General features: G+C 41.3%; 1 protein-coding gene across 13 annotated transcripts in view; it reads right to left on the reverse strand.

The window, feature by feature from the left end:
- Positions 1–13,266, reverse strand: part of PARD3 (par-3 family cell polarity regulator) — a 768,046-nt gene that overhangs the window by 382,006 nt on the left and 372,774 nt on the right. For all 13 annotated transcript variants that reach the window (XM_040352652.1, XM_040352650.1, XM_040352646.1 and 10 more), the window contains one exon: positions 9,869–10,278. In XM_040352652.1, coding sequence (XP_040208586.1) covers positions 9,869–10,278 — 410 coding nt within the window. The remainder of the gene's footprint in view (positions 1–9,868; positions 10,279–13,266) is intronic.

The following is a 13,266-nucleotide window of genomic DNA, read 5'->3' on the forward strand; positions in this document are numbered from 1 at the left end:
ACAAGTGTTTTACAGCTTTAGGCCTTTTTTGTTTAGCCAATAGAACGCACTAGGGGAGGAGAAGGAAGGGAAATTAGGGGTGGAGAGCTGCTATTTGAGCGAAAAATTCTCGTAAAATGCTCAAGTCAAGCATTTCAATTGAAGTCTATGGGGCAAAAAAACGCTTGTAATCTGCTAAAAAGCTGCCCATGTACTTTTTTGAGCTTCAGGGGTTTTGCTTCAGAACACTCAGATGTGAACAGGGGCAATTGAATTGAACAGGATTTGGCTTGTGAGTGTTTTAGAGCTACAAGCAGAAAATTGCTCATGTGTGAACGGGGCCAAGCCATATATAATATTTAATACAGTAAGGCCCCGTTCACACCTGATTTTCTGTTTGAAGCGTGTAGCTATAAATGCTCAACAAGTCAAATCCCATTGATTTCAATAGCCCCTGTTCACATACAAGTGTTCTGTCACCTGAAGCAAAAATGTCTGAAGCTCAAAAAAGTACATGAGCTTCTTTTTTAGCAGATTACAAGCGTTTTTGGCCTCATAGACTTCAATATTAACGCCTGACTTGAGCGTTTACAAATCGCTTTGTCGCTCGTTTTGTGCTCAAACAGCTCTCCACACCTAACTTCCTCTCCCTCATCTCCCCCTAGTTCTTCCTTTTGGCTAAACAAACATCTGAAGCTGTAAAATGCTTCTAAAATGCTTTTAAAAGCTGCAAAAAAGCTTGTAAAAAAACTACAGAAAAACACAAGTAAATTGATACACTCAGGTGTGAATGGAGCCTCAGTAGCAAATAAGCATTGTCAAAGGACAGGATGTTCCTGGCAGGATCACCTGATGAAAAGTAATGACAAAAATCTCAAAAACAAAAAACTATTGCAGCCACCACAAGCGGAGTTCCTACAAAAAAAAAAGTCAGTCGCTACAAATACTGCAGCAGCTGACTTTTAAATAATCGGACTTACCTGTCCAGGGTCCAGCAATAAGGGGGAACGAAGCCCCGCTTGTCTCCCCCTCCTCTCCACGGCACCGACATTGTCACAGCCGGGCATGCCTGAGCTGTGCTGTGCACTGTGACTGGCCGAGCAATCATCTGGGTCCTGTGACGTGTCCCAGACGATTGCCGAGAGGGAGGGGGGAGAGGTGAACTTCCTTCTGGCACCGCAGAGGCACAGGAAGTAGTAGGAGCTGGAACCTTGCCACCCCCCCCCCCCCAAAAAAAAATGATAGGCAAAATGTGGCATGTCAGGGGGTCACCTTGCCTTAAAGCGGAAGTTCCATTTTTGGGTGGGACTCTGCTTTATTGACTGGTAAGCTGCAATACATTACATTTTTTTTTTTTTTTTTGGGCTGAGATTTGCTTTAATCAATATATTTTTACATATCACTATCATACAGTAAGTACATAAATCTTTCTTACTAAAAACCTTTATCAATGCGTGTCTTATAATATTTAGGCTGGAAAAGGTATAGGGAAGGATTCAGGGATTCTTCCATGGACATGTGCCAACAGAAACATGCTGAATCCCCCCCCCCCCCCCCAATGAACTTTATCAGTGAACTGCTGGTCCTTTATTGTCCAATCTCTAGGCTATGAGGGGATGCCCCACAACTACAACTCACCTGAAGTCCCTGTCGGTCCCTGCACAAATGGAAACAGACTGCCATTCTGTCATATTTCAAAAATGTTAAAAAACCTGTGCACACCAGACTGCATACTAAAAATGGCCCATTTTAAGGTGAGGCTTAGTTTGCACTAAGCTCTAACTGTAAGCAGTGTCACCCTTCTGGCTATGCTGTCTGGCAGAGGTGTAGGAGAAGTCACAAAAGAGGATGAACAGAATTACAAACCCTCCGAAAGATAAATCAGTGCATGTGATTTTCAACTGTGACTTGAGCGGTCTGCCTGGATTTAACTACATACAGTATTTTCTCAAAGTGTTTACAGATCCATAGTTGGAGAACACTTCACAATCACGTATAGTTCTAAACCACTCTGTTTAAAATCTATGAGTGTCTAGTGACATTGTCAGGTATTGCCGAGTTGCTGGAAATAGTTCAAAGAGTGAAGAATTAAAACTAATTTGAGCAGCTCTGGAACCTCCTCACTCGTGTTTGTATTAACAGTCCTCTAAAGAGAGCATAATAGAGCACACCTTTCAATGTTAAATAACTGCGAAAAGCTTTCACTTTATTCAATTTGTTCCAAAATACTCAACACTTGGTCAAAGCTGTCATAGCTCACAGCAGAATAATTCAAGATCATATAAATCAGAGTATTGTGCACCTACTAGACTGTGCAAAGGATATGTGCAACACAAAAAGTGATTCACTTCCAGGAAAGCTCTTCACATCTTCAGATGTACTGTATTAAGCAAAATTTCCTAATGAAAAAGGGTTTTAAAGTATAAAAATCCGTTTCTCTTCTCCAACATAAAATATAAGGGGCAAAATAAAAAAAAAACTTTGCACTAGCTTCATAACAATACCAATGTTTCTGAACTATCATACAGGACATAGCTGTGATGTCATATGAAGACTCTGGGATTGATTTACTTAAACTGCAAAATCTGCTTCCAGGTTTTTATGTCAAAGCTTAAAGCGCAACTCCACTTTTGTTGAGAAAAAATAATTCCACTCTGGGTGATCTGTGCAAGGATAACAGAGTTTGTTGCAGATTCCTACCTTTTGTTATTCTGATTAAATCCCTGTGTGATTCTCTGTGCCTCTGTACTAAGTGGGTCTAATGGGTGTGGTTTCATAATGAACTGTCAGGTGTGCAGCTGCAGAGCACCAATGAAGAAATCTGCTGGGCCTGCATCCCTTTAGACGAAAGTATCTCTCCAAAAATGTATTTTTGGCCCAACCAACTTTCGAAAAAACGAACATTCGGCCGTGAGCGCAAACTATAGTGGCATCATGTAATGACCGATAAATGATTCAGTGGACGTAAATTAATGCATTTTTTTGTTCATTTTTTTTACATATACCTAGTGCAGACAGTTCGGATGGGAAACACATTAACCCTTCAATTTATCGTTCATTTGGCAGAAAATTTCCAAACATGGCCTTTTTTTGGCTCAAAAACGTCCCAACGATTATCGATGTTCTGCCCATTAACTGGCCGAAAAGAAAAAAAAATCGCTAATTTTTCATATAGTGTATGGTCAGCATAAGGCAGACTTCTGGGAAAACTGGTGAGCCAATCACACAAGCAGGAAATTATGTATCTGGGGGGTGCACAGTACACTGTACAGAACAACTCCAGATAGCCATATTGCAATGCATTCTCAGAAAATTCCAATGGCTGCAGATTGAAAAGGAAAGATAATTGTTAATAACATTAAATCACAATATGATTAGTGTCGCAATTGTATGCGCTAGATTATTTTGTCTTTGCCATTTTTCTTCCTATGAAAGTGGAGTTGGCTACCATGCACAGCTGCATCAGATTTTGCACTCTCCAGTAAATCAGCACCCCTGTATACTAGTTGTGTCAGACCTTAAAGTAGATGTAAACTTTCAAGAAGCCCAGCACCTAAAAGTTAAAGTACCATGGTACCACTCATAAGCCTCCCCACTTACCTGCCATTTAAAGCTGAACTTCACCAGTCCTTAAAATGTAGTGGCTGCAATAATTTTTACTTTTTAAGCCAAGTACAATTTCAGCAAGTTAATAAAATACAGAAATGCTGTGTCTTTGTTACTGCCAATGCGCTTGAAGAAAAGCACAAAGAAATGTATCATTACTGTAAAAACGACTAGTCCGATTGATCCACCATGTAATGGAGATGAATCAAGGCAGACATTTTTTAAATCCAGCCTGTGTTACAACCATTGCTTCCCCCATCAGATACAGTAGAAGAAAACAAACAGACAGGAACTGCCACTGCATGACTACTAGATGAAAATAAAGGGGGAAAAGACTGAAAAAAAAAAAAGAAAACTATTGCCGTCAGAAACTGGAGGGGAATAAAAAAAATGTAGAGCTGCCCATAAAAATATCCAACGAGGACACCAGTTGTGGGAAGAACTGTCTAAGGACCCTTTCACACAGGCGATCTGATCAGGTTCTCCTGTCATTTTCAGGCGGACCTGATCGGAAGGTCCAAGCATTCCTATGGACAGGCGTGTGTAAACTGAGTTGTCTGTTTACACTAACCTACCTTTGGGTCTAGTCTGGTCCACTTTGGATCGGACGGTAGTCAGGTGTAAATGGACAGCAGAGTCCATTTACACCCAGCCGTCCATACAGCAAAATAGGCTTCCCCCGTGTCCACTCTGCAGAAACTGAGCGGACACGGATGCGTCATCCACCCGCTCTGCTGTGAGCTGATCCCCTACTGATCATAAAAGAATCCACCCCATGTGGAAGGGGCCTAAAGGGGTAATTTCCCTGATTTTAGGTGATCTGCTTTAACCTCTAGTTGGACCTCTAAGGCAGCAAGTGAAAAACAAATTTCTAATGGTAAACAGACAAAATAAAAGAAAAAACGTTTGGCCAAACATATTTGAATCCACAGCCCGAAGGTTACACCAGTACACCTTTAATACAGGACCCCCCTATAAAAAATTCCATGGTGAAAGGCTGGATGCTTCCTTAAGGCCATATGTTAGAAAGAAACAGGTGCATTACTTGGCATCTCTATTGCCAAAACAAGGATATAAAATTCATTTGCCCACTCCAAATTTATTCAGCAAAAAAATCCTAACCATTGGCAAGCAAAATTGTTGTTGACGGAATAGGCTACTAAAAAAGGACACACATCACATTTTATCTATGAATCACGTACAAACATGTATCCCCGCTGCAAATCTCTCAATGACACAGATAATTATTTCTGTAATTAAAATTAGAGACAATTATCTACAAGAGCAGCTTCCATTACACTGGTAATCTACTAGGAAACATTCAATTACTGTATGTCTAACGCAGATGTAATAGACATGGTTATGGATCATAAAAAGCATTGAATGCTTAAAAATAAAAGTTTTCACTTGATCGTGACTTAAGCCCCATACACACAACCTGTTTTCATGGCAGGAAAACTGCCAGGAGAGCTTTTGGCCAGGAAAACTGTCCGTGTGTATGCATCCTCACAGTTTACAGGACAGGAAAACTGTGGGGAATCCCAGCGGGAAAATAGAGAACCTGCTCTCTATTTTCCTGCCGGGATTCCCAGCGGTTTTAACCCCAGCAGTTTTCCTATGCGAGGGAGCATACACATGGCCAGGATTCCCGGCCAAAGCTCTCCGCGCAGTTTCCCGACCGTATGTACACGGGGAAACTTTACCAAGCAGGTTCTTGGTTTTCGGACTTTATACCACCGGGAATCCCGGTCGTGTGTACAGGGTTTCAAGGGTGGAAGTAAAAATACTCCCAATGTGACTACATGTATTTACATTTTCTGCAGGATAAAGTTATTTTTTTTCTTCACATTTAAGTAGTTAATCATTTACCATCTGATAGGCCGTTCTATGTAACAGGATTAAATTGTGGAAGGAGAAAAAATGAGACTGACGGAATAGAATAGTCAAATAGTGTCAACGTGAGATGCAGTCATGTGACCTGACTGATCTCTGCTATCTCTCTCCATAATCCTCAAGGCTTTATTCTCTCCTTTCATTCATTTTAAAGAGAGAATTTCTAAGTGATGGAATCTATGAAGTTTCTGGCGTTACAAAAGCAGAGCTTGGAAGGAGTATTATACCTTTTTGAAACTGTAATTTAAATTATTCCTCAAATTATTTGCAAACTGAAGCCGGCATCTTCAGCATAACTGGCTTGTCTAAAAACTAAAATGTCTTCCCTTTTCCATTGGGGATCTTTATACAGACAATAATACACTATATGGTCAAACGTTAGTGCACAGCTGACCATCAGCCCTAAATGAGCTTGCTGGACACATTAAAAAAAAATCCTTAAGTTGGCAAAATGACCTGGCCAACAAATGGTATTCTGGTTTACCAAAAAAGTGTAGGCTTAAGGTGAGCACTCTATGAAGGCTTCTCACCCAAAATAGATCAAGCAACGTCTTTGCGGAGCTGGTTTTGCCGCAATATTAAAGTCGCTGATCGCCACCATTACTGGTAAAATAAAAATTCCATAAATATGTCCCACAGTTTGAAAAACGCTAAAACTTTTGTGCAAACCAATTTATGCTTATTGGGATTTTGCTTACCAAAAATATGCAGAATACATATTGGCCTAAATTGAAGAAATTTGCTTACATTTTTTTTAAAGTAAAGTAAAAAAATATATTATTCTTTTTTTATTTTTACAAGGGGGGGCAGAGTCAAGTGGATATAGATAACCTGAGTAATAAAACTAAATTTTTCTTGTAAAAATGTTTCCTAAGTAGAATATTTGACATGATTGCTGATAAACACATCGATATCTGGTTGGACGGACGAAGCAGCAGTTCTCAATGTGCTCATCAGATATTTTGGTTCTAATTTCGCCTTTGTGTGCTTCATCCTCGAAAATAGTTGCTCACAAATATTATGGGTGCTGTCAAAAACTGATGACATGAATAAGGCGTTATTGTAAAGAGAGGGAATTTTTGGGGGGAGGAAGATAACATTTTTAAAAGTCCAGTTTACAATTTTCTGTTGGGCCCCATTCATAGCCATCTTGGGCCACAGGTTGGACATGCCTGATCTAGGTCTTTTTACATTGTAACAGTAACATTCACTGGAAACAACAACTGAGGGGTGCCTACAATTTTTGGTCATATACACAGTCAGTATAGCACTCATATACCTGTATTTGGTATAGGCACTGTACCATCCAGTGCCTGAAGGGTAAAAGAAAATCCCATTCTTGATGGAAGGATGGCAAGAGATGCAGGGTTTTATGTATTTTGGTATGACTGACCTCCCAGCAATATCATTCAGGGAGATTTCACAAAGAGAGGGTGCCGCTCTTAAAAGGAATGGGGATGAAACGGCAAGAACCACAGAGCTTCTAAACAAGTGTTGCTGGCTCACAAAAAGAAGGGCAGCCTCGGCCTACCACATCTTATACTATATCATCAAGCAGCCCAGATAGCTAAACTATCGGTAGTTTATTCCCAAAGTGAAAAACCTGAATGGGTGGCTACGGAGAGTACAGCGGGCAAAAAAAAAAAAACAGTAGGTTACCTCAAATGGCAACCCAGAAGAGATATGTTCCCCATTCTTGTCCCTACGTTATCAAATTCCTTGGCTGTTTGGGATAGTGTCTGGTACAACCTTAAGCATTCCCCGCAGGCCCATCTTTTCAATAACCCAGCCTTTCCCCCTGGTCGAGACCTTGAAGCTTTCCGTTGGTGGCTCAACAAGAATTTGTACTGCATTCGTCACTTCCTTACCCTCTGAGGCCCTTTCACCCCAACACATTGTAAGCCACGACTGAAGATGCCGTTGTCAGGAACTTTTAATTTTTTCAAATTTCTAATTTCCTTTGGTCATTAGGCCATGAGGTATGTCAGGACCCCAAAGCAACCCCCTATGACAGTTGATGTGTGCAGAATGATCGACAGAGGGGAGGGATTTCCATTATCTACTGGCTCTTGCGTGACTCAAGTGTCAAATTACCTTGCATGCAGGCGTGAGACTTGGATTTAGCCTCTGAGTAAGACCTGGACCATTGGCACTCCCTTTCATGCTGCCTATAAGGGTATACTAAATGTCTCTTTAGTGCAGGCGAGTGTTAAGGTCCTTATGAGATGGTATATGGTCCCAGCACATCCTGGGAGGCTGTTACCGACCTCCTCACCTTCATGTTTTTGGGGCTGTCATACCTTGGGTACCATGTTGCCCATTTGGTGGGATATACCTGTTCCACAGCTACCCCATATAGCTCTATTAAATGAAAAGGTTGATGACAGTGCGCGTTCTACTCAAAGGTTGATCTATTTTTATGTTATTGGCTGTCAAACCTGCCATAGCCCGATTCCATTTTTTTTTCGTCGTTTCCGTCAGGCTTTTTCCGGCATAAAGTTACCCCTGCTATATGAGGCGTATCCTTTGTTAGGTATGGACGTCGTTCCCGCGTCAAATTTTTACGTCGTTTGCGCAAGTCGTTCGCGAATAGGGTTTTGCGTAGAATGACGTTCACATCGAAAGCACGGGGTTGTTGCGGGTTAATTTGGAGCATGCGCACTGGGATACCCCCACGAACGGCGCATGCGCCGTTCAGAAAAAACGTAATTTACGTCGGGTCAAGACGTATTAACATAAAACACGCCCCCATCTCATGCATTTGAATTGCGCGCCCTTACGCCGACAGTTACACTACGCCGCCATAACTTACCGCGCAAATTCTTTGAGGATACAGAAAATACGCTGTAAGTTGCGGCGTAGTGTATCCGAGATACGCTACGCCAGACGGAACAATGGTGTCTGTTTTGTGCTATGTGCTAGTGTAAACTGACATACTTATGATGCATTGTGGCTGGGGCGCCAGCCTGTGCAACCCTTATTGTACAATGACATTTTTGTATTTTGACTTTCTTCTGATAAAACAGATTGAAAGAAAAAAAGGAATGGGGATGCCGCTAAGCAGACAGCTTAGCTATAAATAGCCTTCACTAGAGGAGTTCTATGTAGGCATATACTTTTGACTTTTTTTTTGTCTAGAAAAAGTGTCTCAGAAGCTAACCCGGCAGATAAATTAAAGGCTGACAAAGGAGGTGTTGCCTTGTCTCCAAAACACATTTCTATTGGCCACTATCACGGCAGGTTGCACCAGGTTTAACAGCTTCACTCCGTCTCCTCCCCAAGAGACCCGGCTGGCCTCTTCCCAATTCAACTATGGCCACGGCGGAGACTCACACCAGGCACCCGCTCCTGTGTCCTGGACGCCTTTGTGCCAACACTGTCCACCTGACAAGCCTGTAGTCACATTGTGAGTGTATTTTATCTCTTCTTGTTTACTCCAATTAAATGTTTCTGCGCTTCTCTCTTCCCCCTTCCCTGCATTTTGTTTCCACAGCCATCAGGTTCCCAGCCCGCTTGAGAAGTAGCCTCACCACCAGGAGAAACCATACTTGGGATACCTTTATGTGCAAATGACCTGGAATATGCCTTATATTGGGACTTCTAACACGATTTGGTTTATTATTATTATACAGGATTTATATAGCGCCAACAGTTTGCTCAGCGCTTTACATCAGGGAAGACAGTACAGTCACAATACAAATCAATACAGGAGGGATCAGAGGGCCCTGCTCGTTAAGATCCATTCATAAGTCAACTATTGCAGTACACATTTTTTCCAACTATTTGGCTTTTAGAACCAAGTAGTGCACTTTATGTGTTATTTGTTTTCTTGTAGTGCCTTTATTACATCTGCAACTTGTTTATTCTGAGTTTATAATTTCATAAATGCAAAGCAAAATGTAGTATTCACAGGGCGAGTAAATCATGTTCTGATTTCGTCCTGGCTTCGATATACAGTAGTTACAACCATTGTTAGGCTATTTTTTCTCCAGGATTAATGGTAGTCGTCATACAGAATAGAGTAAATCATGAAAATGCAGCATGATGGCCAATAGATGGAGCTGATGATCATCTAGTGAACATAATGCATTATTTATTAAATGCACTCTATTCTGTATGAAGAATACCATTTGACCTGTACTGAAAATAGCCTAATGTGTCCATATTTGCATGAAGAAAATGTACAGGGGGTTTCACTGGACAAACAACGTGAATAGCTCTGCATTTATTTATTTTATTAATACCCCTCTTAGTGTTAGGTCAAGCCACAGAATAGGCGAATCAGGAAGGCCACAATTTATAAAATATCACTGAATAAAAAATATATATATATATTAAAATGTGAAAAAAATCCCAAGTCCCAAGGACAGCGTACAGCAATGTCTCTTACCTTTCTTGAGCTGGATGTATAGCTTCTTTCCTTTTTTGGTATTGTAACCGCTGGCAGGGGAGCAGTTGGCGCCACGCTGTGGTGAAGGGGTGAGGCCAGTTGGTGGTTTTCCTGCTGAATTGATACTATGAGGTAGGTGTGAGTAAGAGTCTATAGGCTCTGTCTGGTTTCCCTGTCGGGGAACTCTCTGCAGTGTCTGCTCAGGACCGGGAACTCTCTGCAGTGTCTGCTCAGGACCGGGACTGTGAAAGTTCCTGTTGTCCATGAACTGGTGGTCGGAGGCATGTTGGCTGGAGTAGTAGCTGTTCTCACTTTGGGATAGTTGTTCATACGGTTCTTTGTTAGCAGCAGGCACCACATGGAACCAAATCATGGGCGAGCGCATGGCTTGACGGAACATATGCTGTGCTCTGGATAGATGAGATAAGATTATCAAATTATGAAATTGTTATGAATATAATTATGCTTTCTAATTATGCAAAATGAGGTGCTGTGTGCCACTATGGAGATAGGAAATTATTTATAGAAAAAAATAAGTCTTTGCAGTCACTTGTTAGTATGTCACAGTTGGTCCCAATTAATGAGTATTTGTAATGTGCACAAAACAGTCAAAAATAGCAGAAATAAAAAAATAAAAAAACTGAGAAACGTGAAATCTGGGATTTACAAAGCTGAAGCAAAAACCTTGTCTGTGCTTTGTATACTTGATATACTCAGTCCAAAAACTTCACATCAAATATAATGTAGAACATGCGTCTCCAATTTGAACAGCTGACGTGCAGTATGGACCATCAAGAGGATTGGAAGACACACAAAGTAATCCATCTCATTAGAATCCAGTAGGAACAGATGTGTGACTTCTGCTGGTTATGGAAACATTAAAGCTAAACTCCAGGCATTTAAAATACAAATGAATGAAGCTTTGTATTTATTAATTTTTCATTAAGTGTAGTTTTTAAAAACAGTCAGTTTAAGAACCTGAATTTGATCTGGTATCATGTAAACTCACAGTACAACAGAATCAAGCCTGGGAGACTGAGAAGCAGCACAAGAAGCCAATCAGTTGCGCTAGTATGCGTATGTGCCAACAAGAAAAAAAAAACGCATTCCCACAAGAGTGACAGAGGAGTTTGTCCATCTACTGCTTCTCCTTTCTTTATCCAATCACAGGGTGGGAAAGAAAAAAAACCCTTAAGCTCCATTCACACTTGTGCGACTTGGGACATGAAAAATCACAGCCCATTCTTTTCAATGGCACCTGTTCAGATCGATTAAAGTTGCAGTGATTTTGAAAAGGTGCCTGCACTACTTTGGTGCGACCTTTAATGCAATTTAGGTCCATTCCTTATTTTAGAAGGAAACATGCAAAATGTGGACACTGCTCTCAGCCTAACACTGGGTTTAACACCTAGAGGAAGTGGCAGACAGCCTTCAGAAGAAGTATACGGATTTCTAAATTACATTAATGTTAAAAATAAATGAGTGCAAATAAACTCCTCCTTTGCCCCAAGCCAAATTCTACCGCACTGCCTATACAGAGCCGTCCACGCTCCAAGCACACTCCAATGACGTCACATGGATCCCAGTTTATTCTGACAACCACAAAAAAGTATTACCCCCCCCCCCCCCCAAGCCTAACAAAAATTTGTCGGCAGTGTAAAAAAAGTAATTGACGGCTGCTCCCTTATGTCTCTCCTCACAGGTTAAGTTGATGATTACATTATGCCGAATTGTTAGAAAAACAGCCTTGTGACCCAAATCTTTCCAATACAATGAGTAAAATAAAGCGAGTATGGTGGATATAAAAGTGTAAAATTCTAGCAAAATGACATTGTGACACAGAGAGACATGCAGTCTGTACATAAGGCCTAATTTACAGAAAGTGAAATAACCCATACCAACCAATCAGGGAGGCTATACCACCCAAGAAAACATACCTATTACTGGTTGTTTGTGGTTATAGAAATCTGCAAGTCATCCATGTGCTTTCCACAGTCTTAAAGAACAAGCTCTAAAAATATAGAATTACGATACAGAAACTGTATATCCTGTTTTATTAACCTAACCAAAAAAATAACCAGCAACTGACTAATGCACATTTTCCAGAAGGCAAAAAACACTGAAAACCAGACAAGTGATATATTTGAGAACTGCTTCAATGTGTGCCAGCCAGCGGCGCTACTCTAACTTCTATCAATTCCCAGGATTTACATCTAAAATATTAACAAACATGTTAAATACATCAAAGAACACTGCCACGTTCAGGAGGAAAGTTATTGCTAAGCTACAGAACAAGACAAGGAACTGAACACAGCTGGACTGACAGGGGAGACTACAAGCCGAGCAAACCGTCTGCAGAAATAGGTGGAAATGATCAGAAAGCACAAGCAGATAGAAAATGCTACTAAAATCATCTTGAGATAAATGAATTAGCTATATACTGTATTGTTGAAACATGTTAGTCATTTTTGAAAAATGCTATCAAATAAGGATGTTTTAATTTGTCAATTAACCTCTTCTGCCTGAGCAACCCTTTAAAAGGGCTCTAAAGCCCAGGAGGCAGCGTTGGGCTTCACAATTATGTGACTGGTGTGAGTAGCTGTCACGCAGCTCACATGATCTGAAGCCCCTGATCACATGACCAGGATCCGTCCAGTAGCTCCCAAATATGAACAATGACCAGGAACAGCTCGGTCACTGCTCTGGCAGCCAACTCCAGATCCAGATCCCTGAGCTGCCAGATAAGGAACAACTTGATCCTCCCTGATAGATAAATTGATCTGTCCAAAAACTTAGCCAAATGAACTAGCGTAATGATATTTTGACCTAAACGACTCAGGAACGCTCAATGCAGATCTGCTAATTAGAGATAGGCTCGGGCTTGACCTAGTCCCAACCCACCTGTGCGATCCTGCACACCACTAATCACAGCCAATAGACATTTCATGGTCTGTGCAGCTGAAGACTGGGAAATGTCTCACTGCCTGTGATTAGCAGTGTCTGCTTCCTAGCAGAAGAGGGAAGGTTGGGTCTAGGATCCCAAAAATGCCCAAGCCCATCTCTACTGCTAATCTGTGCAGTGACACAGAAAGCCTGAAGGTGAGAAACAAGAGGATGGGGACAGGGAATGAATCTCTAGCGTAAAGCCCTGTGGTACTGCTTTCTGCACCTAAATGTCTAAGATGCAAGCATCCACATAGGTTAACCCCTGCCTCCAACTATGGAAAAATAGATGTGCAACTTCCTACAGAGGAATGCTTGTCTGAGGTATTGGCAAAGGCTTGCAGGTAGATAAGGAGCCGAACTTGAAAGGGTCTGGAAGTGGATGTCGAGAGAATGGAGAAACAGATAGAGAGGAAGAGGACTCTGCAGTTTGTGCCTTAGGGCGTGCCCCACCC

The sequence above is a fragment of the Rana temporaria genome, chromosome 5 (assembly GCF_905171775.1).
Source record: "Rana temporaria chromosome 5, aRanTem1.1, whole genome shotgun sequence".
In the NCBI taxonomy this organism is placed as follows: domain Eukaryota; kingdom Metazoa; phylum Chordata; class Amphibia; order Anura; family Ranidae; genus Rana; species Rana temporaria.